The sequence below is a fragment of the Triturus cristatus genome, chromosome 1_1 (assembly GCF_964204655.1).
Source record: "Triturus cristatus chromosome 1_1, aTriCri1.1, whole genome shotgun sequence".
Taxonomy (NCBI): domain Eukaryota; kingdom Metazoa; phylum Chordata; class Amphibia; order Caudata; family Salamandridae; genus Triturus; species Triturus cristatus.
Genome location: NC_140579.1, coordinates 1,284,107,431 through 1,284,129,292, shown reverse-complemented (window position 1 = coordinate 1,284,129,292; position 21,862 = coordinate 1,284,107,431). Strand labels below are relative to the sequence as shown.

Here is a 21,862-nt window from a genome sequence, read left to right as displayed (position 1 = left end):
GCCAATAGGTCTCGCCTTTGGGACCTTATAAGTGTTTAGTCAGAGCTATTGGTTTTGCTAATGTGTTGAAGCTATAGTGTGGAGCAGCGTGGCTGCTGTGCAGCATGTTGGAAAGTTATAATTAAAAAAGTGTTAAGCATTTTTTTGTTACCTTCTCTATAATTAAGATGAGATTATGTCTAATTGAATGGCCTTATTAAAATAAAAATGTATCTAAAAAAATGTTTATTGTTGGCAACTTTTTCCTGTCTGTTCTAATGTTTGTTATATATATATATTTTTTGAGTGGGGGCAGATATAAATAACGGGAGAGTAGAGATTGAGACACGATGAATTATAATTTGAGTAACAGACGGATGTTAGGGGAGAAATAACAGATGCCAGATATTGAGGGTACTATGGAGCTATAGCAAGAGGCAGCCCTTACCAGCTCTAAGAGGCCATGAAAGTCACAGTAGTAAGTTACACAAAAAGTGAGTAACATAGCCAGCAGTGCACACTATCCCCTTCTTTACTCTTTTATAGACCCCGCCCTCCTCTTTGTATCCAACTTAGAGCACCGTCATCACCATTGAACACGAAAACATGAAAAGGGAAAATAAAGAGTGGGGGAAAGAAGGAAGGACAGAACGCTAAGATAAATAAGAACAGAGCAAGAAAAGAACAGAGGATGAGAAAATAAAAAAAAACTGACAAGAGCCAGTAATGGCAGGAACAAGAGAAGGAGATTAAAAGAGTCAAGAGAATAAATAAATAAGAAAGGGGTACAGAAGAGATAAGGAAGGGGGAAAGGGCTCTATGAGAAAGATAAAGGCGGAAATAAATAAAAAGGTTAAGATAAAAGAAAACAGTGAATTCACCACCATCAGGCAAAAATGCCCCTCATCTCTCCATAAGAGAAAGGACAGGGGAACCCTGCTCACTAACGGAACCAGGGTAATGGTTATATAAGGGGAAACAACGGTTCCTGTGGACTCATAAAAAATGATTCAAGCAATATAATTTGCACAATCGCAATAAAAAGAGGGTAGAATGATGTCAGAGGGCAAGGAACCACCAACACATTTGTACAATTATGACTTGTTTTATAAACACAACAGACTTATTATATACATTGTTTAAATTTACAATAGAACAGATATTTGTGCACTGTGTCCCAAAGTGAAAAATGGAACCTAATCGTAAGTGACAGGGTGTATATTTATATACAAGGTTTCCATAAATCTTAAAAGGCGACCATTCTTGTATAATTTCTTTGTAAACAGCAACTGTATATAATAATACGCGCTGGGCAATAGTTCGCTCTTTCAGCTAGTCGACGGCATTTCGACCCTCTATCAGTACGGGGTCTCCTCAGGACTAATGATGCAGGGACATCTATAATGAAATAATAAGAGCATAAGAGTCATGTACCGGCACAAATGCGAGAAATAAAAGAGGGGGGACATGGAGTGTGAATTACCTGGATTGCTTAATGCGCAGCCTTGTGAACTAGTGATGTGCCACAAGTGAGAAGTGAAAGGGTATTACTCACAAGAGGACCCGTCCAGGTACTGCCGGGGGGAATTGGGAGAGAAGGAGAGTATGGTTAAGGGAAAGCGGTGAGACAGGGCAGGATATGTGATGCACTTTGATTCAAAAGGTGCTCTTACCTCAGTGTGAGGAAAGGCTGGCAGGCAGGGGTACGGTTTGGCTCTTTACATCAATTCGCTATAGCCATAGCGGTATGGTTAATCCCTGGTAAGTTCTGGAAACAGTGACAATGCACTGTGTAGGTCTATGGATTTAATAAAAGGGGAGGTTGGTTTCTAAAGAAGGCGGTGAGCGTAAGGTATTGCGCTCTTCAGTTATAGTTATTCTTACCTGGATGATATTCTGTGCGCGAAGAATCACAGCATCTGTATTCCCAAGCTGCGTGAGTCAGCTTCAAGGACGGTACAATGACAGTGATCGCTTTGGAAGACTGCTCCTTTATGCAGTGTTTCTCGCCGTTTTGCATTGAGAACCGGCAGGCCTTGCTAGGGATAGTGGAAAACACTGTTCAATCCGGTGCTCGGTTTCCGTGAAGGATTGAAAGTAAAGAAAGACCTCTGTGTTCTTGTGGCACAAGTGTAAATGCTGCACTGCTGTTAAATGCAAGTGATATTGTGAGGCATGTAATATTGTGAGGCATTAACTAAATTCTTATGCAAAGGGAACAGATACAGGAATTTTGATCATGATCAAGGACAGTATCATAATTATTAGTCATCATTTACAAAAATCATATTTTTGAGAGAACTTCATATTACATTACATATGATTTGGTATAAGTAAAACCATTTGTTAGGAATAGTGTGAGAGATAAAATTAAACAGTGAACATTAAAATACTTCATATTTCATACCAAAATGGCATTTCACCTTTGGTCTCGGATTAGTACACAAATAATCAATATTAAGTTCTTATTGGAGGGTGGTGACATACCCCCTCCATTCCTCAGCAGAGTTAAGACCATCATCTATTGAGTTGACCCTGTCAATTCAACGACACTCATTGCGTTGTAGTATGTGTGTAATGTCACCTCCCCTCTCTGGAAGAGTGGCGACATCAATTACTTGCCGTCTTAGTTCATCTGCAGTGTGATTTTTCTCATTGTAGTGCGACACCAGAGGGGCATTGTGAACCGATCTACGTATGCGCCTACGGTGTTGACTAATACGTGCTTGGACCGGTTGTTGCGTTTGTCCAATGTATGGGAGTCTGCAGGGACACCAAATACAGTACACTACATTTCGTGTGTTATAGTTGGAAAAGGTTAAAAGATCATGCTTCACATTGCCATGTTCAAATGTGGCAGTGTTAAACGTGAGATCACAGGAGACACAAGTACATTGACCATTTTATCAAGGACTTTGTCCCGTTACAAGACACACACGTCAGAGAAACTATGTACATGGTCAATCTGGTAGACGGTATGCCCTTTAACTTTGGCACTGACTTGCTAGCTACCTTAGACATAAGCTCTTTATACACTAACATACCCCAAAATTATAGTATTGAGGTCATAGAAAAACTCTTAGACAGCAGCCCTAGACCTACCCAGGTACCCATCAGTTTCATTATCAGTCTATTGCGCATTGCTTTACAGAGCAACTACTTCATATCAGGTGGCACCTATTATCAAAGGGTTCTGGTACCAGTATGGGAGCAAGTTTTGCTCCCAATCTGGCGATTATCTATATGGACCATGTGGAGCGCAAATTTGCCCTAAATGACAATAATGTGAACCGCTCCATCATTAAATGTTGGAAGCGGTACATAGACGATATCTTTCTGATCTGGGCAGGCAGTGAAACTGATTTTAATAACTTTGTCACATACCTCAACACTATCCAAACTCATCTTTCATTCACGTCCACGGTACATGAATCCAGTATATCATTTCTAGACTTAAATATCAACCATGACAGTGGCACACTTTAAACCTCCCTCCACAGAAAGACTACTGAAAGAAACACCCTTCTATCTTATCGCAGCCAACACCCCCGTGCCTTAAGAGATGGCTTACCATTTGGCCAATTTTTGACGGTGCGGCGTAACTGCACATATAAAGCTGACTATATGCGAGAAGCTGAAATATTAAGAATTAAACTAGTCAAGAAAGGCTATCCAAATAGACTAGTGAAGAAGTCACTTAAACGGGCTTGGCATTGCCCTAGAGAGGAACAGCTAAAAACTAAAAACAAACCAAATCTTGAAAAGATTGTATGCGTTACGACCTTTGGCACTCACACCAATCAAGTGCGCAACCTGATCACCAAAAATTGGAACATAATCCAAAGTGTTGACCCCACAATAGAGACGCCACTATTTGCATACAAGAGAGGGAAAATATCAAAGATCATCTTGTCAGATCTGCCACAGATATCAAGATTAACAATACCAATACACTTATCAGCGCTTGGGGCCTTCCCAAAATCAGTGCTTGGGGCCTTCCCAAAATCAAAGGGCATCACAAATGCGGCAATTGTGTCTCCTGTGATCTCAAGTTTAACACTGCCACATTTGAACATGGCAATGTGAAGCATGATCTATTAACCTTTTCCAACTGTAACACACGAAACGTAGTGTACTGTATTTGGTGTCCCTGCGGACTCCCATACATTGGACAAACGCAACAACCGGTCAAAGCACGTATTAGTCAACACCATAGTCGCATATGTAGATCGGTTCCCAATGCCCCTCTGGTATCGCACTACAATGAGAAAAATCACACTGCAGACGAACTAAGATGACAAGTAACTGATGTCGCCACTCTACCAGAGAGGGGAGGTGACATTACACACATATTACAACACAATGAGTGTCGTTGGATTGACAGGGTCAACTCAATAGATGATGGTCTTAACTCTGCTGAGGAATGGAGGGGGTATGTCACCACCCTCCAATAAGAACTTAACATTGATTATTTGTGTAAGATTCCTAGACCAAAGGTGAAATGCCATTTTGGTATGAAATATGAAGTATTTTAATTTTCACTGTTTAATTTTATCTCTCACACTATTCCTAACAAATGGTTTTACTTATACCAAATCATATGTAATGTAATATGAAGTACTCTCAAAAATATGATTTTTGTAAATGACGACTAATAAGTATGATACTGTCCTTGATCATGATCAAAATTCCTGTATCTGTTCCCTTTGCATAAGAATTTAGTTAATGCCTCACAATATTACATGCCTCACAATATTACTTGCATTTAACAGCACCGCAGCATTTACACTTGTGCCACAAGAACACAGAGGTCTTTCTTTACTTTCTATCCTTCACGGATACCGAGCACTGGATTGAACGGTGTTTTCCACTATCCCTAGCAAGGCCTGCCGGTTCTCAATGCAAAAAGGCGGGAAACACTGCATAAAGGAGCATTCTTCCAAAGCGATCACTGTCATTGTACCGTCCTTGAAGCTGACTCACGCAGCTTGGGAATACAGATGCTGTGATTCTTCGCGCACAGAATATCATCCAGGTAAGAATAACTATAACTGAAGAGCGCAATACCTTACGCTCACCACCTTCTTTAGAAACCAACCTCCCCTTTTATTAAACCCATAGACCTACACAGTGCATTGTCACTATTTCCAGAACTTACCAGGGATTAACCATACCGCTATGGCTATAGCGAGTTGATGTAAAGAGCCGGTCGGCCAACCCCTGACTGCCAGCCTTTCCTCACACTGAGGTAAGAGCACCTTTTGAATCAAAGTGCATCACATATCCTGCCCTGTCTCACCGCTTTCCCTTAACCATACTCTCCTTCTCTCCCAATTCCCCCCCGGCAGTACCTGGACGGGTCCTCTTGTGAGTAATACCCTTTCACTTCTCACTTGTGGCACATCACTAGTTCGCAAGGCTGCGCATTAAGCAATCCAGGTAATTCACACTCCATGTCCCCCCTTTTTTATTTCTCCCATTTGTGCCGGTACATGGGCCTTATGCTCTTATTATTACATTATAGATGTCCCTGCATCACTAGTCCTGAGGAGACCCCGTACTGATAGAGGGTCGAAACGCCGTCGACAAGCTGAAAGAGCGAACCATTGCGCAGCGCGTATTATTATATACAGTTGCTGTTTACAAAGAAATTATACAAGAATGGTCGCCTTTTAAGATTTATGGAAACCTTGAATCTAAATATACACCCTGTCACTTACGATTAGGTTCCATTTTTCACTTTGGGACACAGTGCACAAATATTTGTTCTATTGTAAATTTAAACAATGTATATAATACGTCTGTTGTGTTTATAAAACAAGTCATAATTGTACAAATGTGTTGGTGGTTCCTTGCCCTCTGACATTATTCTACCCTCTTTTTATTGCGATTGTGCAAATTATATTGCTTGAATCATTTTTTATGAGTCCACAGGAACCGTTATCCTCATCTCTCCATAGCCCCTTTCTCACATCCATTTCATTTGTTTTAAAGCACTGGTAAAGGCTGGCTTTACTAATCCACTCAGCTATCCACGTAAAATACAGACCTGTTCTTTGCAGCAGGCATGTTAACCATCTACGCTACATTAAAGCGAGTCAAAAGTGCCACAAGACAAAACTTCCATCTCTCTCTCTCTCTCTGTCTAGCAAGATCATTAATCACAAGAGTTATCTTGACATTTTTATTGCTGCCTGAAACCTGGACGCCAAAGAAACTCTGTGGCAGGTGCTTTTAAATCTTAAATTATGCTTAACACAGCACGCCCCCTCAGGTCAGCGCCCCCCTCCAGGTCAGCGCCCAGTGCAGCCGCACTGGTTGCATTTCCCTAAAGCCAGCCCTGGCATGTGACCTCTGTAGTTTGCATAAGGGCAATATTTGGGCCCCTGCGCTCTGCACTAAAGTTGAGTCTTCCATGAACTGTGGGGTGAAGGTTGGTCTCAGCTGCCGTTTGAGGATGAGCCCTCCGTAGTGTGCTTGAGTGTAATTAATGTTTAGACTCTGCAGTGCGAGGTGAGCATGAGTCCTGGCAGCAGTTTGGGGTGAGGGTTGGTCCCAGCTGCTGTTTGAGGTGAGTGTGAGGATGAGACCCCTGCAGTTTCCATGAGTGTACTAAGGTTTGTACTCTTTAGTGTGCGGTGAACTTGAGTCCTTCATGCAGTGTTGGGTGAATGTTGATGCCACCTACATTTTGGGCTGAGTGTGAGACTGAGACCCCTGCAGCTTCCATGAGTGTGACATTTGCACCTGTGCAGTGTGAGGATGAGCACACTGTAGTTTGCGTTAGTGTGATAAATGTTTGAACTCTGCAGTGTGAGATGGGCTTCAAACCTGGCTACAGTTTGGAGTAAAGGTTGGTCACAGCTTGCAGGTTGGGGCGAGTGTGGGTCAAACCACTGCCCATTGGTGTGTGTGATATTTGGAGCCCTTGAGAGGCGCTTGAGTCCCGGCTGCAGTTCGCGTCAGTGTGATTCTAGAACCCTTGCAGTTTGCCACCCAAAGTAGGGACAGGAGTGTGGTAGAAAGTGCTAGAAGGCGGATCCATGGCGCTCGAGCCAGGCAGCGTCGAACAACAGTTGTATTTTCACGCAGGCTGCGCGCGCCACCAGAGCCCTCTGGTAGCAGGTACAACGCTCAGGGTTTTGCGCCTGCCGGGTTCTCTTTCAACGGTTTATGCTTAGTTTATAGCGATTATATATTTTCTAGGCACCAATTTGTTTGATTTAAAACAAACCCAGCAATTGTATTTCCATGAAACATGGCTCCGTCTCCTGCACCTGACAGGGACGCGAAAGGGCACCGGCGGGGAGCTTCAAGGGAAGATAAAATCTCGAATGAAGGGGGGAAGCCGACAGGAAAATATTGGTGCAAATTAAAGTAGGAACGAGAAGGTGGGAACACGGTGAAAAGGAGGATGCAATATGGTGAGGAAAGAGAGAGAGAGGGAAGCACAGAGAGGAAGGGATGAAGGGAACAGAGCTAGAAAAGAGGGGCTAGAGGAACTTGATGGTGGAAATGAGCAATGCAAAGGCGAGGAGGCTGGATAGATAGAAAGAGGGTGAGAGGCAGGGTTACAGAGGAAGAGAGTGCGGTAGAAAACAAGACAGGGGGCTCGAGCGGTAGGTGGAGAGAGACATATGCGATGGAAACAGCGTAAGGGGTATAGAGAGGAACAGCGATAGAAAGGGAGAGGCGAGTGAGACAGCGGGTAGGGAGGGAGAAGAAACTAATGGGCAGGAGCGCGAGAGGCATGGATAGGCAGAGGGGCAGGGGAAGCGAAAGGAGGCTGGCAGGTGAGTGGAAAGACAGGGTAAGTCATGTGAGGGGGGAAGTGAGGGGTTAATAAGGCAGCATGGCACCGAGGTGCACCCGGAGCCGCCGGAGGTATACGGCCGGCCCACTGCTCTTCCGTTTTTTGCTAATCTTCACCCACCTGCTCCGTTTTTACTTGCAGACTCTTGGGAGCTAAGAGACAGCCACAGCCCGTGGGAGCCGAGCGAGTGAAGGAGGAGTTCAAGCAATGGCTTCAGTAATCTGATGTCTGTGATTGAGACGGAGAGGGCAGAGCGAGTGAGTGGCCGGGACATGTGGGCGAGGAGAGAGGTGCACGTACGCGCACCTGGGAGAGCAGTCCGCTCATTTTCAAGCACTGCACTTGTGCTTGAGGCGCGCCCCTGCTCGCTCCGCAAGGTGGATACCGCAACAAGCCTGAGTGTGTGCTTGAAAATGAGCAGAGCAACGGCTAAAGGCCGTCCTATTCAGCGCATGCGCGCTGCGTAGGCAAGACCTAAAAAGGGGCATTTAAGGGCTATTGGATGGGTAATGGTTCAGGGAGGTAACGGTTGTAAAGAGGTTTTTAAGGATCAGGGATGGGTGATGGGATAGGAAGGGTTTTAAATGGGTTTTTCCAGGTTCAGAGGCGGGTAGTGGTAAGGGTTTTTAGGGTTCAGGGGTGGGTAGTGGTAAAGGGTGGTAAGGGGTATTCAAGGTTCAAGGGTGAGTAATGGTAAAGAGGGTTTAAGGTGTGTTTAAGGTTAATGATTGGGTAGATGTAAAGGGAAGCAAGTGGTTGTTAGGGTTCAAGGGCGGGTAGTAGTAAAAGAAGGTAATGAATGATATTCACATGCAGGTGTTTTTTTAAGCCACTACAGTTGGTCATTTCATCTTTGAGAACCGTACTAGTTGAAGCATAACAGTTTGCAATTACCTCAATTTCTCCCCCAGGAGGGATGGAGCAATCCCTCAATGACTTTTCTAGATCCCTGAAAGCTATCTGAAAAGGGTACTGCCTAGAGTTACAATAATCTAGCAATGTGTGAAATAACCTTTTACAGTAGCAGGTTAACCAGATACCACACCCAACAAGCAGTTGCAATGCAATAGGTCTCGCATTACTGAAAGTTTGAGCTATTAACTTTGCATTATTATTTACAACTCCAATAGCTCAATCTTTAATTAATGCGAGACCTATTGTGTTGCAAATGTTTTAGTCTGGCTACAAAACAACTGGGCCCCCAGTCTGCTGTGCAGGTGAAAGAAATGCCATGTCTCACCAAGCTGTAGCAGAGCTTGCATATTTAAGTTATTCCAATAGAGCATTGGTAATTTCAATGATTGCACTGGCTGCAAGGTGGGGCTAACCGGAGCTATTAGGTTCTGAACCTATCCAGTAGAACGTTGTCTTCATAGGAACCACTTCCTTCAGAGTGGCAAGTGGCCTGTCTGCCCCCTAAATAAACTTGAACAATGAGTTTTATTACCCAAGATAAACATCGCCACCTCAGAAAAGTGCACTAAGAGCCTGTAAAAGGCAGAGGCCCTCCCCTATGATGAAGGCCCTGCAGAGAACCAACCCAAGGTAAACAAGGACAGGTCCGACCAGGCACGAGGGGCAGAAGCTGGAAACACCATCTGCGAGACTAGGAGGCACTCTTACTGATAGTGTATTGTAATGGTATATGTATAGCGACTTCTTATCTCCTGTGATTTCAAAAGCGCTTAAAAAGAAGTCCCTTACTGATATGGTAAAGCCACCGATGAAATTACGCATTCTTTCCCCTGAATGGAACAAACTTTGAGGCATATTAGTTTGAAGCTTAAAAAACTGCAAAGTAAAGACAATTGCGACAAATGGGAAAGAGACTAAACACAAGCAGGACATTACGTTTGCTGCAAAGTGCAGACTGCAAGACGGAAACAAAAATTGAATTTTATGAACGGGTCCCAGCAAGTGAGGCATGCTGCGTGGCGGTAAAGCGGAGAGGGAGTGTCTGTAAAAGAGAAAACATATACAGATGCTATGTACACGGAGGAAGTGGGGAGGGAGCCCCTCTCACCTCCTCAAAAAGGAGCCGCCACTCCCACCATTGTTAAACATTAAGCACGTCACGCTGCTTTAAAAAACAAGTGTCTGGTGCGGGGAGCCACCCATTCCTAATTGCCCTTGGAGACGGCTGATAATACAAACTGTAAAGCGAAAATCAGCCTAATGAGCTACACGCTGGGAGGGGAGGTCACATTTGAGAGTAGTCTGCAGATGCGAGGCACGCGGTCGCCATAGTAAAAGTTCAAGCGCACCAAGGTGTCAAGAATAATTTTAGGTTGAGCCCCACTCCTCTTGAGCAGGTCTACGAACTTACCCAACTAGCATTGATTTTGCACACAATTTAAAATGAAACATGAACGAGCACATCCGGTGCAGCCTCACTGCAGGAAGAGGGAGCACCGATCTGCTTTGGAAGGGCAGCAGGATCATGGCGAGAGCAGCAGGGATGCCATGTCCGGGAGGAAGGTGTGACGAGCCCACCGGGATAACTGCACTGTGTAGAACCACGTGATGCTGAGAGGCAAACTTCTGAGTCACCAAGATAAGGACGGGCGAATTCAGCAGCACCCAAAAGACCTGATAAGCATTTGAGACACTTCCAGACAACAGTGGTCTCTCAAGCAAACGGTAGTCAGGCCCCAAAGCTCGTGGCCGCCATAGTAAAAGTTAAAGCGCAGCATGGCGCTGGGAGGCCATGTGTCACATGATGCTTTCGGTGGCAGTGTTGCCTGCTGTACATGCGCACTCTGCTGCGATGGGGGGGGGGGTGGTTGAAGCGAGGAGAGGCACCCAGAGCAGCAATAATGAGCATGCAAGCCACAACTGCTAAAAAGCGTAAATCCTAAACAGCGTTTTGTTGGCCCAGCGTTTGAAAAAGCAGGAGGGAGTTGGCAGCTGCAGCCAATGAGAGTGAGCGCTTGGGGGAGGAGGCGTGAGCTGCAGCCCTGTAGAGGGTGCAAGCATGGTTGCGTGCAGTTCCTGAGCTTAAAGAAGTAAAAAGGAGAAAAGAGTGCGCAGAAACTAATAAATAACATAAAGAGTAAAAGGACATGTAACAGGGGCAGTCCTTATGGGAGGTTACAATAAGAGAAAAGGCGGTACTAAGGAGGTTCTACTAAGCCTATTAACCAATGAAAAGCCACCATTTACAAAGGACAGTAATAGGAGCCAATTAAAAAGATGGTTGAAAAGTTGGCGGAGCTTAATGCCCATATCCTGAATACAACAGTGCGACAGGAGGGTGCGCCAGGTGGTGCCCGAGTTTTCTGCTTTTGCATCAACTGTGACCGGGACGGTTCACAGGGCCTGTCTGCATGCATTCATTGATGAATAAGTTGAACAATAGTAATATAAGTATAAATGACAAGGGAGGGAGTGCATTCCTACTTATCAATTGTCTTTCTATGAAACGCACCGTCCTAACTTGGTTTGCACCCCATCGACAAAGTGAGATAAAATTGAACTTCAGTCAAGGAGAATTCCAATCACTAAAGAGACAGCGGTGAAGCAGGAAGTGGATTTCATAAAATGATGATTATATCCATTAAAAGTGCATCATAACAGTGGACTCATTGGACTGTTGCATTATGTTTGGCACGTTTTTTTCTTCTGAAGCAATGTGATTTTTCAGCACGCATTTTACTATTATATTTTTTTCATCACGTTATTTACTCCATATTCAGGGTGAGAGTGTCCTTTTGTTTAGTAAACTTCAAGAGTGGATTTTCGCTAATTGAGGTCTTTTTTAGTTGCACTATTGCACTATGGCACTAGAGAATGCATTATGGGATCTGTAGTTCACGTCAGGTGTCGAAAACTACTGAGCACAGTTTCAGGTGTTATGAGTCACGAGGTTGGGTTTGAGAGACTACAAGTGTGGGAGGTTTCTGCTTTATAACCAATGGCTGACCACCAGTGAGAGTTGATAAAGTTACCAGGAAAGAGAGAGGAGCATGAAGAGGTCAGGCTGCAGGCAGTGACTCGCATCAGGTACTTTTGATAAAGTTTGAAGATAAAGGGAAATAGGACAGTTGGTTTAAACAAGCGAGCATCATGAGTTAAATTGAGAGAGAGAGTAATGCTATCAGTTTGGAGGGTCGCATAATATGCTTGTTACATTTTAATTTCAGCAGTGGGTGTGGTAATCATTAGAGGTTGAAGGGGATTGAGGCGTGGGAGGGAGAAGATTTGTTTGGTTTCCGGAATACTTGATGTTTAATACACTAGAAATAGAAGGTGTGGGATAATGAGGGCAGGTTTAATAGGAGAGGCACGTTTTGTTTTGTATCATTTATGTCATCAGTGAATGGGTAGCTGAGATGTGTTTTCATCTTGACCTTTATTTGAACGCGTTACTGTGAAAAGCCTTTTGAGCACTCAGTGGACATATGAAAAAATTAAACAAATAAAAAAACAGGATGGAACTTCGCTGTCTTTGCAGTGATTTATGGAGTTCTGGAGAGTGATAGCATACAAAATTACATATTTTTGGGTCCGTACATGTATGAAAAAAGTTGAAAATGGATAAATTCATAAGTGTTTAATATGAGGGAAGTTTCCCATACAACAGTGCGACAGGAGGGTGCGCCAGGTGGTGCCCGAGTTTTCTGCATATCCTGAATACAGCATGTCTGGTAGGACCTAAAAAAATCAGCAAGAGAAGTCACAGCCTGACAGTTGACCTCTGTCTTTGAAGTAGAGCAAATGCTGCAAGATAAATTCAAAATTTAAAGATATCTTTATTTATTGCTTTGATTTTTGCGACCCACCAAACACCAGTTCGCCACCCAAAACACTGCTGTAGACAGCTAAACGTGTGTTTGCCTCTGTGCATCTAATACCTGTGTCGGTTAAACATCTTTCACAAAGAAATGTTTCTGCGAGCTTTCCAATATCGATGAAAGATGCATCCAGTTTATAAAGCTGCTAAGAATGAATTGAATGCAAGCTTCTCAGTTCACTCTTTTGCACTGGGGACACTGGATCCCTCATCTTAGTCTTTGCAGCTTCAAAAACTTAGAAATAATAGTTTTCACTGAGACGGTCTCTCTTCTTAAATATCAAAGATGGCTTGATAACACTGGCCCGAGAGCTCCTCGCCTTGTTCAGGTTTCGGTGATATTTAAGAAGAGAGAGAGTCTCAATGAAAATTATATTTATTCCAGAACACTTTAAGAATATTATTTAACAATATTATTTAACATTTGCTATCTTTTTATGTATTCCTGTGAAATTAAACAGAAAAATTAACTATCAGTATTGTCTTGAAATTGTTTATAATTACTAGAAAAGGTAACTGTATGGCCCTGATGTTGCTTAACACCTGTTGGCCAGGCCAATATTTTGAAGACAAGGATAAAAAGTTTTGTGTGATAGAATTCCTCCGTCCGTGATCACTTCATCTCGAGACCTCTGGGCAAATCACTTAATGTCCCTCGACCCCGTGCCTAACCAAATGAATGTGTCCGTCTGTAACGCAAGTGGTTCTCACTTAAAGCGCTCTGATACCTTCAGGTCGAGTTCGCACTATATAGAACTCCGAAAAAAAATTGTATCTGGACATTTACATCCTCTGTGAGAAACTGGTACTGCCAACAGTTTGCTGCTGCTGCAGTTTTTTTAAAGTACTAACTTTAGAGTTCGGGGCAGAGAAGGGGCGTGCTTCGGCCGGGGAGTAGTTTTGCGAAGTTTGTGCTGCTCGTAAACAGTTTTCATAGCAATTCCTACCCTGAACGCACACAAAACCACTGCAACAGCCTAAGAGCGTTTTGAAGGAGGCTTCGGGCATCGAGCCGCCCATATTTGTTCTACAGCTATTTTGCAGAAAGTGCATACAAACTGATTGCTGGCGATTTTCCACGGTGCTAGAATAAAAAACAAGTTGACCACGAAAGTGAAAGTGAAAGTTAAAGCGACCGCGAGCAGGCAAATGCAAACAGCTCTTTTCAAGCACTCGTGCTTGTGCTGGCATCCACCTTGCGGGAGCGAGCAGCGGCGTGCGGGCCATGTGTTTTCAATTAGCGTGGCTGCGCGCGCCGCTGCTCGCTCCCGCATGGTGGATGCCAGCACAAGCACGAGTGCTTGAAAAGAGCTGACCAATTATTAAAGATCATCTCCCAGAGCAGCACATGTGCGCTGCCTAGGCGAGACCTGAAAAGGGTATCTCTTTGCATCAGTATTAGGTCCTGGTAAAAAAAAAAGGGGAGTGTTTTATATATCGCAAACTCGACCCGAAGGTATCAGAGTGCTTTACATGAGTATCAGTTGCGTTATAGACGGACACTATCATTTTTGTTAGGCACCGGGAGATTAAATGATTTGCCCAGAATGTAGGAGAGTAGGATCTGCTTCACATTGGTACCCCCACATTTTGCTGGTGTTTCACTCTTTTTCGACCTTAGTCTGGCTGTGGCCCTGCTAATCAGGACCACAGCCTAGCTGCTTCCTCTCTAAAATGGTTTGCATGTACATTAGGTACATATCTAATTGGATTCTGGAGTGCCTTATAAGCCCCTAGTATATGGTATATTATGTACCTAGGGCATAGGTACCTCAGAGGCCTACAAGGGGCTGAAGCATGTATTATGCCACCCCTGGGAAGCACTCCAAAATGGCACCACAGGTCTGCTACTGCAGCCTGGGTAAGGGTGTGCTTGCACCCCTTACAGTGGTATAGGCTACCTTTATCCACATATATATGCAGACACATATAAACCTATAAGTCACTCTTATGGTAGGACTTGACAATCCTGAAGGCAGAGTGCTTGGTTTTGTGTGAGAGGGTGCCCAAGCATGAGCTGAGCCCCTCTGCAGCTTTCGGAAATACTTCCATATGGCTGTTCTGAGATACAGCCATCCCATACACTCTTAAGTGCATTATAACCTCGCGGTAAATGCTAACTTTGGAATGGCTGCATCAAAACATGTCATGTTTGGTGTCAAACGCTTTGGAATACTACCCCCTCACCAGCTCTGGCGGCGGGGGTAGCATTCCACCCTTCTAGAGGGAGAGATGTTCACACTGGTCAAACTCGGTAGGACTTTTCTGAGCCCTGGCATCACAAAATGGATGCCTCTGCCACAGACACGTCTGGCCTCCTGCTGCTGACCAAAACTCCGGCAGGGGAGGCCTGGACAATAGGTTTCCTATCGAAGGGGGGTGTAACCACCTCCCCAGACAGGCAGATGTGTATTGGGGCTGGGCGGGATCACTCTCTGGTGCTTTGAAGTCCTGCACTGGGGGCACATTTGGTTTCCCTGTGCATAGTCCAGTTCAAACCGGTTGCAGGGGCTACCTGCCCCTGCTCTGGCGCAAAACTAGACAAAGGAAATGGGTGTAACCACCCCTCTTTACAAGCCCACCCATAGGTGGGGCCTTAGCGTTAGTCCATCCCCTAAACTTAGTATAAGTATAGAAATCCAGTCCCTAGGACTTTAAATTACCATGGACGAAACTCTGCAACGCAAACCCTGGACCTTCGACATTCTATCCTGACTAGAAGACTGAAGAAATCTCCCTTTGTGTCAAGGAGTGACTCCCCTGCTTGGCAGGCACCAAAGAAGCAACTGACTGGTCTGCATCGCTGATGCTCCCGCTGGACACCGAAGTCTTTGCATCACCAGAGTTGGATTTCCAGACTTCCCTGAGGCTACCCTGAGTCCATAGCAAAGCTGAGGCCCGCGGCTATCGTGGGTGATGTGGAACCGTGACCCCTGGACACCGTGATCTTTTGCAGCAACAGCATCTTCCTGGGCTTCCTCAAAGTTGTGCTTTGGGGTCCGAGTAGCCACAGTCTTAAGCACCTCCTGCACCGAAGATTGCTGGCCTCCACTCCACGAGTGAATCGTGGGCCAGTTTCAAGTGCGACCTCTCGAGGCTCCTTCGTACTAGCCCGTTGGCTAGCAGGTCCCCACGAAGGCAACTCCTCTACTGCTTGGGCTTTCCTAGTTACTCTAGATGTGCCCTGACTTACCCTCACTGGGTGAGTCCCTCAGACCTTGCTGGTCTGCACCGCAGTCCTTTCTCTAAATTCCAGTGACTTGCCATTGCCAAGGCTTGTTGGGTCCATTCTGGTTGCCGACACTGCAGCACTCGACAGACTTTGTGGGACAGCTCGAATCCAGCTCGTGGACTTCATCTACGCCTCCTAGACCTCGTGGCTGAAGAGTCAAGACACCCATCATCTCACCTGAAGCACCCGACATATGTGGGCATTGGTCCATCCTGCCCTCGGTCACTGGCTAGTGACCCAGACTCTGTCCCCGCTGCTTTCAGGTTCCTTCCATCCCAGATCCAGGCTTGGATCTCTTCGGACACTTCTCCTCTTCACGGCAGCAGCAGTTCTTTGCAGGCTTCCATTAAAATCAACGACGCGACCCGATACCAAAAGACACCTATGCACCCGGCTTCCCTGGGTGAGGTAACTCGAGTACTCCGGTGCTCCCATGGGTGCTAGCCCTAGAACTTCTTAAGTCGAAAAGGGTTTCGTCCTGACTCGATTCTAAGTGTCCCTAATCTTTAAATTTCCAACCGCGACATTGCCCATAGAAGATAACGCGGTTGTGTTCACACACTGCATACAGTCCCCGTGGGTCACCTGTGTCACTACCTTGGGTGGTTCCTTGGGGTCCCAGCAATTCTACAGGCTCTAGGCCTTGTGTCTAGATCAGTCGTGGTTCTTATACCACTTTTTTGGTATATGGTTTGGTACGCCCCTAGGGCCCAAACATGTATTTGTGCTATTACTGATGATTGCTCACTTGTAACTTAAGTACTTTGAACTCCAGTCTCATAAAGAGACTAGAGGGGTGTGTTTTATCCTAAATACATATATTTTAAATATATATCTGGTGTGGTTGTCCTTTCATTTGATCGTTCAAGAGATTATAGACTGGTAAAACAAGCTGCTTTACATTCTTTCAAGACTTAGCCTGAAGGCTGCTCTCCATAGCTACCACTAGGATAGCTTTCAATAAAGGTTGCCTTTAACCATTCACCATAAGGGGTTGTTTGGACTGATACAAGGTGCCCACTAGAACTAGTGGATAGCATATATCAGGCCACCTTCTCACACAGAATCACAGGGTGTTGAGCATCCCTGCTGAGACTCAAACCTGGTTCCCCAGATTTGAGGTTGATCGCTCTGCTAGGTGTTTTGTGAGGAGTAAGGTCGGGCGGTGGAAGTGGGGGACTTAAACCACAACTCAATGCAAATAGTACTGTTGGGGCAATTCGAAGGATAATATAGGGTGTACTGAAACATTATTCACTCTGTAAGTAAAGTAAGTATGTAACTAAGTAAGACATTTGTAGAGCGCACGAATGCCGAGGCGTCTCGGCGCTATGTGCAGCCGGGGAGCAGAAATTAGCAGTCAGAAACAGATAGCTTCATTCCCTTGTAGGGAAGAGCAGGGTCTTTAGCATAGAAATTACATCTCAAATCTCAACCACTTGCATCAGTCTAATAACCCAAAATTATATTTCTTTTAATGAGTGTAGCAGTGGAAGTGTTAACCAAGCACAACTTTTCTGATTGGTACCAAAGACTCTGCTTTGGGGAACATTGCTCCATTTTTAATATAATTAGAAAATATTTTTCAAAAGCAATAAGTGCATCAACTATGTATGGTAATTAGATAGGGATCTAAAGATGTATTGGGTAGCAATGCCAGGCTGTACGAAATGAGGCTCACCACTGAAAGGAAAGCATATTGCAAGTAGGTCAGTTCCTTCTCCTTTTTGCAATGCTCTTCATACCACATCAGCTCCACAGTTTGACATGTTTGTAGACATGAGTGTGGGGAGGAGGGGTAAAGAAAATATTTTAGATGTTAAGATTTTTTATCGATTGTGAAGCATGAGTAAATGTGTTAGTAAATGTGCTAGTAAAGGAGTGCCTGTACTTGAAAGCGATCAACAAATCAGCCTGTGGTTGGGTCTGATGTTGTTTGCACGCATTCACATATTAGACTGAGTTTCTGCAGATGAATTGCTATGGTCTTCATCAGGAGCCATTTCTCTTCTTTTTAGCGTGGCTCTTTTTTATCCAGTATCTTGGAAATGCCTAGTAATTTGTCACAATCTTGACATTGACTGAGAAGCATGCACCATATAGTTTCATTTCCAGTGTAGCTATTCTTATGTTCTTTAAGTTATGTATATACTGTAATTATACATTGTTGTCCTAAAATATTAATATAAGGAAGAATTATTATAGTGATGCAACCTCAACTTCTACTTGAATGTCAATATTTTGCCAATGTTTTTAGAATTAATCTCAAACGTTTCCATTTGACCGTTTCCATGATTGATCTTTCTTCAGATGGCAAGATTCCTCAGGGATATATCAATGTATTGTCGTATAAAGAGAATGTGATTTTAAAGAAATATTCAGTAGAAAGTTTTGGAGCATAAATTTATCTCACACACCTTATAATGACTATGAGAAATGTAATTATGTTACTATAAGCAACAGATTTCCAGTACAATAAATTCAGGCACTCCTGGCAAGGTGAAAACAACAAGTAGACCTCAAGGAAGCATATACCCCAATATAAATTCAAGCTGGTGGCAAGGCTGTCCCAGAGGGAGAAAGGGAATTCAGCCAGGTATGTTTTCCCCGCGGTTTGAAAGGGCCCCAATTCCACACTGTAAACTTGTGGAACTTCTCGTGTAAAAAAGGACTGATGATTAAGTGCTCTAACTATACCACGTCAGTCTCTAATGAGACATAAAGTAGGACGTTGTAATTAGTCTACACTTTGGTCCCTATGCACAATTGAATCAACAAGCCTGGTGTCATAATTGTTCAAACGTGTTAGTCCCTTTTACTTCTTTGCATCTCTCGAAACCAATCACTTTCCTATTGGTGGTTTTCATTCCTCCCTTCCATTTCGACTGCAGAAAATAAAAACATGTGCACAGATGAATACCTGATGAAAATAATGATCATTGTTTTTTCCTAATGAGGACGAAGGAAACGAACTTTTCTAGAAATCCAAGTTAAAACATTGATAACACTCATGTCTTACTATGTGGAATTGCAGGAGTATAATTAATTTATTTGGCGCATTTAAGAAACACTTTTATACCTTCCATTCAAAATGTTATTAAATTCAGCAGCAAATACCTAGATCCTAAACCAGCACCTTTGACAAGCTCCTTCCTCTAAAATTTACTGCGACGCGAGACACAGCAGACTTCAATTGGTCAGGTGATACAGATTACTGCTAAAGTGGTGTCACTGAGACATGTTTAAAGCCATTGCCAACACACCCACCATTAAATAAGCAGTTGCTATGTTTAGTTTTTTAAAGGATTGCACTGTGAGGTGTGTTGAAAGAGTGGTCATCTCTTGAGTGTCATTAAGAATCCCAAAGGCGGCATGAACCCTCTGAGGGGAAGAGGAAAGATTTGAAACACAAATAACATTCCAACCATTTAAAAATTGTGCGTACTCACACAGGGAGTAATGCATAGAAGTCATGTTCTTGATAAATAAGTCAATACGTGTGCTAGGAAGGTTAAACATGGTCTAATGACTTGCCTGTCTAAACATTGTACTCTCCACCCACAATGCAAAGGACTGTTGCCTTAAATCCAATAAGCCAAGAATGGCTGAACGTGTCACATATGGCATGTGACCATTGGGCAACTATGTGGGCCTCAGGTTCTAATACCCTCCTCGGACAACTCGTGCAATAAATACATAATGTGACACTTGGTAGCTATGTGAATCCTAAACATGGCTGTTTTTTTAGAAAATCAAGGTGCAAAACATCTACATGCAGCAATTTTGACTGCAGAATATGGATTGCCTCAATATTCTCAAAGTAAGTATATATTGGTAAGCGCAGATTTACTTTTCCTAACTCCGGATATCAGTATCAATAAATATATCATCAAGGTGAGTTGATGTGGAGTTAAAAATAGTAAATGTATACTTGCTCATATGTACATACCTTGACAATATGGTGATAGAGCATCTCAATCTCTGTGCCGTCTTTAGTAACCTCTCACAATAAATCTATGTTACTTAGAAAAATGACAACATATTTACAATAAGAAGAATAAACTTTAAAATAAACCAAACTCAATTATGAAAGAAAAGAACGAAAGCACAAGCCTTACCCAGAGGCTAATCTTGATACGTTTTTGACCATTGATAATATTCATTTTAACAAAGAGATTCAATCACAAACGCAAACAGATTTGTAAATAAGCAGTTTGCTTACCTCATCGGAACCACTCCTGAAAATTAGTAAATCAAAAGGAATGGCAGCCACCATGTCAATAAGGAACCAGCCCTTAAAATATTGGTTAGCAATTTTTCCCGGGTGGCAAACCACCTCATCATTGACGTTGACATACGTGGTCCTGAAGTTGATGATGATGTCCACAATGAACATGATGTCCACAATCAGGTCCACAATGTTGAGGGGGTTGCAGGAGTAGCCACACTCCCAGGTCTTCTCCTCTTCCTGTTCGTTCAGCAGGAAGGCCGCGGAGTATGGCGTGAAGACGGCCGTGTAGATGACCAAAAGGAGAATGAGCCAGTCCCAGACAGCCTTGAAAGGGCTGTAGTGAAGAATGGTCCATCGGTGAATCCTGGGAACCTGCAGCTTGTATTCTGGTATTACGTCTGCTCCTAATGAAAGCACCTGTGATTGAGGGGTAATAAAGAAATAGTGACATTAACATTGTATGATGGATTATTTAAAATATAATAGGTGGATGTACTTTAGCTCAGCACAGTTTTACAGATCTGCTATAGATTGGCTGCCAAAGTCTGCCATTTTGGATGGGGCTACAGTTTGGATAGTGTTTGAGTATATTGATATTAAAATAGATAAGCTCTTGAGATAATGAGACAAAGAAATAGGCTGAAACTGGACACCAAGACACTGAGTGAATCCAAGTATGGATGGAACGTACTCCAATGTTACGTGTTCACAATTTTCTTGGAGCTATCTTGTCACCTACAACATATGCATTTTTATCTGGCTGCAGAGGTGTGAATTTTAACATGCTTCAGAAGAGAACCATATGCCTTAGTGAGCACACAATGTCAGTAAAAGATGACATATGGGGAAAAAACCGTGGCATAAGGAGGTGGGAGCTCACCGTCTCATGGCTGCTCCAGATTTATTGATTTCCAATGGTTGGTGCAGAAGATGTGTAGATCAACTGAAACGCAATATTACAAAACAACACTCCTGCTGAACTGACCACTAGTAATTTGGTAATAAATACATAATCAGAAGATCCAGAATAACAATTTAAAAGCTTGATTAGCGTAAAACAGATGCTGTTTTACGCTAATCATCTGTCATGTTGGTTGTTTGAGATAAACATCTTTTAAGAAACTGAGGTATTGCTTGACTGAGGTGAGAGCCTTGGTCAAGCAGCAACCACAATCCTTGTCAGGTGGCGGCACAAGCAAACCCTAAATTAAATCCTAAATTAACTGTGCTCAACCCTCTAGTAGCTTAGCACTGATCAGTCAGGCTTAACTGAAAGACAATGGGTTCAAGCAGTAATAAAGTGAAAAACACCACACAAAAAGGATCCCACACCAAGTTAGAAAAATAGAACTCACTTTAATAAATAAAACAAGACCAAAACGACAAACATCCAATCAGTAGAACTGGAGATATGCAATTTCAAAGATTTTAGTTAAAATAGTGCCAAAAAGCACAAAGCGCTGACTCTGGATAGCTTGTCGTGCTTGACAAAGACAAAGTCACAAGTTCGGGCTGACCGTGATGGAGGGCGGGCCAGCTACAGGTACCCATTTCTGTCAGCTGAACATAGTGACTTAAATCCTGGTTTGCGGAGCGTAGTGAGTATCCGTTTTAAAGTTGTGTCGTACAGCCAAAATGAAGTGTCGGTTCTGAGATGCGGTAATGCTGCAACGACCTATGTCGTCAGTAAAGATCCTGTTGCCGGAGCTTGCCATGTGAAGTCAGGCGCTGAGAACGCAGTGCGTAATTGGGTTAATACGTCGGATCCGAAGAGCTGCTAGGCTGGTATGCGGAATCCGGTGTCGTTGTCGAGGC

At 43.6% G+C, this 21,862-nt stretch overlaps 1 protein-coding gene across 1 annotated transcript in view; it reads right to left on the bottom strand.

The window, feature by feature from the left end:
* The window catches only part of KCNH6 (potassium voltage-gated channel subfamily H member 6), a 786,325-nt gene that overhangs the window by 426,737 nt on the left and 337,726 nt on the right, over positions 1–21,862 (bottom strand). Inside the window, 1 exon segment of the mRNA XM_085652606.1 lies at positions 20,039–20,464. Within this exon segment, the coding sequence (XP_085508732.1) occupies positions 20,039–20,464 (426 nt within the window).